We start from the raw sequence: 10,361 nt of genomic DNA on the forward strand, positions 1-10,361 counted from the left end.
GAAGGTTCATACTCCAATTAACTCACACAAAGTGAAGGTCAATTCTTAAGTAATAGTCAAATAGCCGATTCCCTTCCACTGATTTACACACATGAACTAGAAATAAACGTGAACGGTGAAACAACCTCTTCTGTTTCACATTTAGATCTATGCATAATGATTCAGAGTGAGAGAAAGTGATCCACAAGACTGTCTGACAAGAGGGATGACTTCAACTTCCCAATCGTCAACTTTCCCTTCATGTCGAGCAATATTCCTGCAGCCCCACTCCTTGGTGTCAAATTTGCCAAGTTGTGAGGTACAATCGAGCATTTTCCTTTCTGCCAAGATTTCAAAGAGCGCCATGCGACTGTTGATCAAAAAGTGTTCGAGCAAAGTTATAGGTGAGGTGAAATGTGGTTCAACGTCGCGTCCAAGATTATTGCACTTATATAGCGACGTGCATGTACGCGTGTGTGTTTGTGCGGCTGCTTGTACTAGTCCGGACTGATGCCGATATATAGTGCTAGCCCACTGAGATAACATGCCGCAGTTTAACATGAATACCCCACTCAGACACAGTGTACTGACTCCGAGCCGACCAGTCCTTGTATTAGCCCCTTAATGCCGAGCGCCAGACAGGATAACAATAAGTACCATCTTTTAACGTCTTTTGGTATGACGCGGTCGGGGGTCGAACCCCGGACCTTCCGCTCTCCGGGCGGACGCTCTACCACTAGACCACGGAGGCGGTCTCGAGCAAAGTTCTAACATTCAAGGCACCAGTAAAGCTTTCAAAATTGTTTATGGTAGACATGTGGAGGACATTTCCAAATTTGACGCATCAGTGACAAAAATTATGTCCGATGCAATTCCCCATTTTGACTTGTACAACATGTTCCAGTGTTGTTTTCAGGTGAACAACTGACTTGCCTTTGCAAGTGTTTGTGACGGGGGCCACCGGTGGACAGGATACGCTCACCTTCGAAAACCTGAATCCTCACTATTTGTGTTCATAAACACGTGCTCATGATATAATTGGAACCGTACAATCGACTCTCCTATTAGCAGAGAATTGTTATGAACATAGAAAAGGTTTTGCCGCTTTTATTTAACAAAGCTGTTGCGCAACGAGTGTGTCCGTGAAGAGACTGTCATATTTCAGCATTGTTATGGACGCATAGACTAACATCTAGTCTCTGAAATGAACATATCGTACAGAAAAAAACAGTTGTTCAATTATCTTAATAAAAATATAATAAAAGGGAGCCCAGGAACTCTCTTCATTTTCATAAAAAGTGATACTGAAAGTGATACTGCCGTAATCTAGACTTGCCAAACATTATAGACTTGCATGGGCTGTATTGATATATGTTTGTATCAGGGTCTGTAAGACAGACTAATGGACACACCGAAATGCAAAGGCTGAACTACTGTTAGAAGCGGAGTAAAATATCCAGATACTCCCCACTCTCCCACTGGATGTGGTTTAACAACGTTAATTGTTCAGCGAGAGGCGGTCCAGGTGACAAACCCTCAATGCTTGAATCCCAATCCTTGCCTTACCTCACGGAGGTTTCCATATTCCCTGTCACCACTCGTTACCAAATTACCGTTACTACCTCAACATAATCCTATCATGACCATCGCTTGCGTCAGCGGGGAGCAGTTTCTGTATTGCGTTACACTTCAGTCACAGAGTCTATTTAATTTATCTAGCTGGACCACGCATGGGACAAACGCTGGGGGCATAATTCTGTACTTAAACTGGAAGAGACGAAACGTGAAAAAACGTATTAAACAACCACATTCATAATCATATTATTATCAACAGAAGTTTATTAATGCGATATTATATATGATTAAGAGGCCTGTTTATTTATATGAAAAACTGATGCTAAAACTCTAAAACGTGTATCGATTAGTTCATAAGTTTTACAACCCAAGTATTACGGAATTCCATAAATCTGAAAGACATATAAACTTGCTTTATTTTGGCTATAGCATTACACTTTAGTTTTGGTTTTTTAACTTTATGTACATAAAGTTTTCAGAGAATAAAAGCAAGTCTAGCTCTCTATTGCACATATAAAACATAACATTATCAGGAGTGAAATTACATAACACAACACATTATCACACAAATATTTATTCACTTTTGCTATGAACTATTGATTTCGATCAATTTGGTGCAAAGTTTTCAAGGCAATTATTGAACCTGTTGTATATAGCTGTGAGGTATGAGAAATTGACTCAGTTCTGTTCAAGCATATAGATATCTGTATTTCGGATAAAATAGCCAAAGGTGACGACGGATGTAGATGTTTATTTCACTTTGTTTATACACGTTAGTTTGTTTGTTTGTTTGTTTGTTGTTTAAACACAGGAGCACGGGCATGGTACTGATTGTCCAAGGAGCATGCTTCAGTGTGAATCTCCAAGTGAGTGAGTGAGTGAGTTAAAGTTTAACATCGCATCGGCATTATTTCAGCAACATAGCAACGAGAACAAGTTGATATATACACAATTGAGTCATGAATATAAAGTTATATTTAAAAACAAATTTGTCAAACATGTTTTATCATACTATTATTTACAACCGTTTCGAACACGAGACATAAGCCACAAGTAACCAAAGCTAGGCCTTCTCGCTGGGGATCGTTTGGGGTTACCCCAGCAGGATTTTCGTCATTATTTCAGCTACTGGTGGTTTTGCACAATACGAGCAAATCTTTAAAAAATACTCAGCAATAATTTTGCGTAAAACACTGGTTGATGATAGCAACATTGATTATGATAGGAATTACGTGTCACACAAGGGGGTAATTTAACCTCCCGGGCAGAGTCTTTAATAATCTCTGTTGATAAAAGCATCACACTAAATTTAAATACCCGCGAAGAACCGGGAATAAAATAGGTCTTCAGCAACCAATGCTTATCGCAAAAGGCGACTATGCTTGTCGTAAGAGGTGACTAACGGGGTCGGGTGGTCAGGCTCGCTGACTTGGTTGATGCATGTCATCGATCCCAATTACGTGGATCTATGCTCATGATATCAATCACTGGATTGTCTGGTCCAGACTCGATTATTTACAGACCATCGTCACATAGCTGGAATAGTGCTAACTGCGGCGTTAAACAACAAAACAACAACTAAATTTCAAAACAAGCAGATTCTGTAAGTGAACACTGGACACTCATACAGAGGGCGGAGAATCACAATACACTTGAGGATGACCGTGCTTCACGATCGTGAATGAGATTTATATTGTTTGTTTGTTTGTTTGTTTTTAACGCCGAACTCAGCAACATTCCAGCTATACGACGGCGGTCTGTATATAATCGAGTCTGGACTCGACAGTCCAGTAATTGACAACATGAGCATCGATCCATGCAATTGGGATACCATGACATACATCAACCAAGTCAGCGAGCCTGACCACCCGATCCCGTTAGTCGACTCTTACGACAAGCATAATCGCCTGTAAGGGCAAGCATGGGTTGATGAAAACCGGTTGTGCCCCGGATCTTCATCGGTAGATTGATATTGACAAGTCATGCTTGTACGAGCCGACTCAAATGAGAATGGCCTTGCTCCATGACCGTGTTCATGAGAAAATTCCTTATTATTATTGACAATCTCTGATTGTGAGAGGTGACTGATATGGATCGTGTGGTCTTGCTCATTGACTTTGATGATTGCGGGTCAACGCAACTCGACGCCTCGTGCTATCAATGACAGATTTGCCTGGCCCACAGACTCAATTACCCCCATGCCGCTAGATCGTAAACATAACATTCACTCTCTTTCACTGTGGACCTGTGAAGATTCCGGGGTAGAATAGGTCTTCAGCAACCCATGCTTGCCGTAAAAGGTGACTATGCTTGTCATAAAAGGCGACTAACGGGATCGGGTGGTCAGGCTCGCTGACTTGGTTGATGCATGTCATCGATCCCAATTGCGTGGATTGATGTTCATGACATTAATCACTGGATTGTCTGGTCTAGACTCGATTATTTACAGACCGCTGTCATATAGCTGGAATATTGCTGAGTGCGGCGTAAAACAACAAACCAACCAACCAACTCTTTCACTGTGTTTACGGACAGAGAATAGCCTGAGCGGTTTCGGGGAAGGAACAATTCGAGTAGGAGTCGGCCAGAGCCTGTACCAAAGGAGTACTTATTTAAAAGCGAAACAATCAATTATATCAATACAGAGGATGAATGTTTGTGTACTCGAAAACATTCTGTTCATTTCATAAATAAATTCAACTGAAACAAGAAGGTATATTTTTTACTTTTCAATGCATTATATTTATTTTGATAAGTAACCTGGACCCATTTTCCACCATGCATATTTTCTAGTGACCACCTCAACCACTCGTCTCGGAGCACACGCCGGCGCAGTGGTGACTTTAGCATAACGACACTGCTACAGGCTAATTTGCATATCACGTGACCGGACTTTTCTCTTGTTTGTAAGCAAACGCGCTTATTCTGAAATCAGAACAGATAAGCCTAATGCAAGTATTTGCAGGCACTTTACAAATTTTTTTTGATAATTGTATAGATACTACTACAACTGCGTCAACGAGGTGCATGGCACTATATATTTATATATATCAAAAGAGACCCTATCACTAGCTCTCCTGAAGATTCCGGGGTAGAATAGGTCTTCAGCAACCCATGCTTGCCGTAAAAGGTGACTATGCTTGTCGTAAAAGGCAACTAACGGGATCGGGTGGTCAGGCTCGCTGACTTGGTTGATGCATGTCATCGATCCCTATTGCGTGGATTGATGCTCATGATATTAATCACTGGATTGTCTGGTCCAGACTCGATTATTTACAGACTGCCGTAATATAGCTGGAATATTGCTGAGTTTGGCGTTAAACAACAAACCAACCAACCACTAGCTCCCCGAAGGGCTTCGATGACAACACGGATAAATTCGCAAATGGAAATAGTTTTTCAAGTTTTAGAATATTTTTTTAATGGAAGTTAACCATACTATGACATGTGTTTATCTAGATCTGTAGACTTTTTAAAAATTATACTGATGAAAAACATGTGCAACATCTTGAATGGACTGTGTGAGATGTGACAAATCGTCAAATAGCGCTGGCCTGCATGTGGCTGAGGCGCTATGCTGGCCGCACGGTAGGAGAGTGCTCTGCCACACAGATATTCTGTCGCTCGGGAGAGTAATTTGATTGGACGGCTATATTTAGTCGTGCCATTCGTATCGTGTTGAAAACAAAGCAGGGGCGGTGGAATAGCCTAGTGGTTAAAGCGTTGACTCGTCACGCCGAAAACCCGGGTTCGATTCCCCACATAGGTACAATGTGTGAAGCCCATTTTCCGGCTCCCCCACCGTGATATTACGAAAAGTGGCGTAAAACCATACCCACTCATTCACTCAAAATAAAGCAATGGAAAGATATGCAGATATAATATACACTTGACCGTCGAGGTTGTAAGGTATGACAAGACTATTTGTCGATAGCATTAGCATTAACAGTACTGTCAGGCGAATTATGAAAAAGTTAGTCAGCAGTGTATTCTTACATACATATTTTCAGCTGAATATGAGGCACCAAGTTTGGTGTTATATTTTATACCTTCAAATATAACACTGGTTTGTCGTGTTATGTTCAGTGCGGTGAGGTGAAATGGGGTTTAACGTCGCGTCCAAGATTATTGCACTTATATAGCGACGTGCATGTACGTGTGTGTATTTGTGTGGCTGCTTGTACTAGTCCGGACTGATGCCGATTTATAGTGCTAGCACACTGAGATACCATGCCGCAGTTTAACATGAATACCCCACTCAGACACAGTATACTGACTCCGAGCCGACCAGTCCTTGTTTTAGCCCCTTAATGCCGAGCGCCAGACAGGGTAACAACAAGTACCATCTTTTAACGTCTTTTGATATGACGCGGCTGGGGATCGAACCCCGGACCTTCCGCTCTCCGGACGGACGCTCTACCATTAGACCAGGGAGGCGGTCCATGTTCAGTGCACTCGTCTTCAACTGGGTAAGTAAGTACGATTTTACGTTGTTTTTAGCAATATTCCAGAAATAGGGGACCCGGACTGCACATATCGTAGCCATGTAAAAAACTGAACCCGGGCCTTAAGCGTGACGAGTGAACTATAGGCTCATTTCAGAGTCAAATTAAGCAACAGGAACATGGTTTGACAGGACTGGACGCTCACCAAAAGACGGTGTTACATGTCCCCGTGAGCATACAGCTGATCAGATAACGTTCAATATTCTAAAACAATGCAGAACGATGCAACCAGGTATCTTATTATGGTGACAGATCCCCAAAAGTCTGACCCTCAGCTGAATATACAAGGTAGATTTTTGTTTTCACCTTGCCATATTTAGATATTTAAAGAATACAAATATATTAAGGCTTTTATGAAGGGTAACTTCCTTGACAGAACATCGTTGAGGTCGGTCATCCTCGATTCTCCATTACATTTTGAAAAACAATATTTGTTTGTTGTTTAGCGCCGCACTCAGCAATATTCTAGCTATATGACGGCGGCCTGTAAATAATCGAGGCTTGACCAGACAACCAAGTGACTCACATAACATCACGCAATTGGGATACGTGACATGCATCAACCAAGTCAGCGAGCCTGACCACCCGATCCCGTTAGTCGCCTCTTACGACAAGCATAGTCGCCTCTTACGGAACACATGGGTTGCTCAAGGCCATTTCTATCCCGTAATCTTAAGGGGACTTTTGAAAAATAACAGAATGGAGATATAATACACTGGAACATCGAGGATGGGTTGCAGTAAGAGAGTTGTGTTTAATGCTTTTGAAGTGCATTGCAGCTATATTAGGGCGGTCAGCTGGTGGTGAAAGAGTCCAAAGTGACGTAGAAACTTACCGATTTAGTTTGTTGTTGCATTCTGCAATATTCCAGCTGTATGACGGCCGTTTATAAAAATCGAGTCTGGGCTAGACAATACAGTGATTGGCATCATGAGCATCTGTCTACGCAAATAGGATACGATGACATGTATTAACCAAGTCAACGAGCCTGACCACCCGACTTCGTCAGCCGTCTCTTACGACAAGCATGGGTTTCTGAAAACCAATTCTAACCCGGATCTTCTCAGGGTACCAATTTTTGGTGAAACCACTAAGCATAGGTATGATGTCGCCAGACCAAGGGTCATAACCAGAACGTCTGTATTGACAATAAGCCATTTCTTAATTAAGACAACACGAAGGATCGAGTACAATTTCATTCAGGACATTTAATTGCACCACTGAATTGACCTTGAGTTTGCTGGTCTAGAACGCTCCTAACCCACACGTTATAAAGTATCCCTTTCGTCACGTGATCTGTGATCGTGTGTGACGTCACGTCCCCGACTATAAGAGACAATGTCGACTCAGTGTTGCTGTTCTGCAGCCATATTTCATACTCCAGTGTCTTATAATCCAGATACATCACATTCCACGGACGTTCCCATGACAACGTAACCCTATGGCCATCGGAACCGACGTCACAAACCACCTGCCTCACTGGAGAAGGTGTGAGTTGGTTCTCCGCTACGAGTCTGACTGTACTCTCAGAAAGAGATTGCTTCAGCAACACTGTTACTGCAGGGATGTCGACTTTAGTGTCTTGATATATATGAAACAACCACGATGGGTCCTCGCAGCAAAGATGTAAAGGGATTTCTGATTGGTTGATTATGTCATCTTGTTCCTCCTTGGGCAGGTCAAGTAACCCGCCAAGGTCTGCGGGCCAATCAGAATGCATGATTGTGTCTTCGCGATTCTGATTGGCCCATGCTTTATAAACAAGCTGCATACCTCGAATTTCCGCTAGTGTTTTGAAAGGTGTATAGCTATCTGGGTTGATGGCATATGGAAATAATTCAATTACAAAACTACCCGGTTTAAGAAATGTTGATAAAATCATCAACGAACCATGCATACCAATAATACCTCTAGAACTGTGAACTATTTTCATTATTTCACCGACAGAATGGCTTTCAAACCCAATCACCACCACTTTGAACCCAGTTTCTCGAGCAATAGCCATCGTCAATTCTACCTCGTTTAATATCAATCTGTTTAATCGTCTGGATAAAAGGACGATATACTCGCCAGTGTCACAAATCTGACACTGTTCTGTAGATTCAGCCAGTAGATACTGGGTTGCAGTACGGATGTGCTGACTTGTGACTTGTAAACCTTCCAGTGGGGCTTGTGGACTGTCAAAGCCATACTGGTACCAAGTGGTCGTTTTTGAGATTCCGACGTGACCACTCCTGAAACAAACCATTTCCCCAAGAATACCGATTTTGTCTTTCGTTAAAATTTCATAAGACGTAAAAAACGAATAAATAGATTCAAACTCTCCCATGTCCCACCCTTCAAGAACCACAAGTTGTACATGCTGGCTGGAACGATTGGCTCCAAGAGACACCAGCTGCAGCGTGTGATGAAGAGGCAGGATGTCGTCATGGATGACGTGCATTATATTGTCGGGTTTAAACCGATTAAAAACCAGCGTCTCTTCTTCAACCCAATGAACGCTGGTATCCTTTAAGATCCGAGAAGGGGCATCCGCAGCTCTGAACACGTGTGTGGTATGACCTTGAACTGTCGACAGGTCTAACAAGCCATGTCGAACACTCTGCATGTCAGCGCCTTCAACAAAACTCCCAGAACCATGCACGAATACAAAATCGTCCTTCTGGGGATTATAACACAGGTTTTCAAATTTGCAAATTCTTGACGATCTGTCGTGGCCTGTGCACCATAGTCTTGTACTGTCACCATATACCTTTGCCATGGGAGGAGGGACACGATCGTGTTGGTCTCCTTTCTTCAGGTAATCATCGTTGAGAGAATCAGGTTCTTTATCATGGAATTCCGTTCCTTCTTCATGGTGAAGTCTGCAATTTAGTTCGAGATCTTCATAAGCAAACTTTAGCTGGAGGTACTTCCTCAACAGTGTGGCGATTACGGCGAGAGTCACTGCGTGTGTTATGTTGTGAAGGGAGGGCATCTTGAATTGGCTGCATGGCAGGCGATCTGGAAAATAAGGTTGATGTGGTAAATAATTGCCTTATTCGGGTGGGGGAGTTTGTTTGTTGTTTACGGCTTCATTCAACACTATTTCAGTATGTGACAACAACCTGTAAATAATCAAGTCTGGACCTGACAAACCAGTGATTGATAGCAGCAAGATCCAATGCTGTTTGCCTGCGAAGACCCACAATCAACCATGTCGCCGAGCCTGACCATCACAATCGAATCTGGGCAATTCAGTGATTGACATCATGAGCACCGATCCACGTAATTGGAATACGGTGATATATAATAAACCAATCGAACCCGGTCCGCGTGACAAGCGAACGCTTTTTTAACTAGCCTATCCCACCGCCCCTGATATCATTCAGGAATATTGACAAACATCAGTATTGTGATATGCAAACAGCAGCATGCGATAAATTCTAACAGACGCGTCTGTGTGACATCCCTTCATTGTGGTAATTCTTTGTCTTTGATAAAATAATGTTCTGGGAGAGAAATTATTATATCACACTGTATATATGCAAGCGACCTTACCTATATACATGCATGATGACATAACAACTGATAATACATTATGTCAAAATGGTGAGTTGTTTTGGTCATGTCATAGACTCTATAAATACATGTCCATTGTCATATCGTTTTAAAAAGGGACATGTCAAACATTTTTCTAACCTTTAATTTATAAAACAATACAATTAATACAAATACTGGATACATAATTTATATTATCTACTCATCGTGAAAAACCCACCTCATTCACGAGGAGATCATCCGCATTATTCGTTGTTTCTAAAATCTGTAATTGTAAATCTCACTTAAACGCATGTGCGACCACGCATACAGAGCCTCATATATTTCCGGGGTATCGTTTTGAACAACTACAAAACACATTCACATCCTGGTACAGCACATACACAGGAAACACAGTACCTGAAAAGTGTACTTTTCTTCATGAGGTGCGATCCTCCATAGCGGTGTCTCAATAATTCACTATAAACAAAGGAAATTGTTAATCGGTGGGGAAGTTTGGCTTGCCTAAGCGTATCTAAAGGTGAAGGCCGTTGTAAGCGGAAATGACCTTTGGTGTTGTGCGCGGCGGGGAATATCGTAAATGTTCGAAGACAGGAATGTTCTTATTGTGCTTGTATGGTCGATCGATATCCTATCGATGTCTCCCATGTCCTGGCATCTGCACGCGTGGAGCACAATTTGTTTCCTTGCATTCATCAGCAGTTAGCGGATATGAACGTCATTTTGTCTGTGACACTGGATATGGATTCTGAGTAATTAGAG

At 42.1% G+C, this 10,361-nt stretch overlaps 1 protein-coding gene across 1 annotated transcript; it reads right to left on the reverse strand.

The window, feature by feature from the left end:
* Nucleotides 1-7,254: 7,254 nt before the first annotated feature.
* LOC139446270 (protein O-linked-mannose beta-1,4-N-acetylglucosaminyltransferase 2-like) lies at nt 7,255-10,123 on the reverse strand. The gene is made up of 2 exons (XM_071227627.1): nt 9,999-10,123; nt 7,255-9,062 (listed from the first exon to the last, which is right to left on the reverse strand). Exon 2 carries the CDS (start codon nt 9,034-9,036, stop codon nt 7,255-7,257), a length of 1,782 nt encoding a protein of 593 aa, XP_071083728.1. The 5' UTR covers nt 9,037-9,062; nt 9,999-10,123.
* Nucleotides 10,124-10,361: the final 238 nt, after the last annotated feature.

This window comes from Haliotis cracherodii, unplaced genomic scaffold (genome assembly GCF_022045235.1).
Source record: "Haliotis cracherodii isolate W230 unplaced genomic scaffold, xgHalCrac1.p SCAF_10, whole genome shotgun sequence".
Lineage (NCBI taxonomy): Eukaryota > Metazoa > Mollusca > Gastropoda > Lepetellida > Haliotidae > Haliotis > Haliotis cracherodii.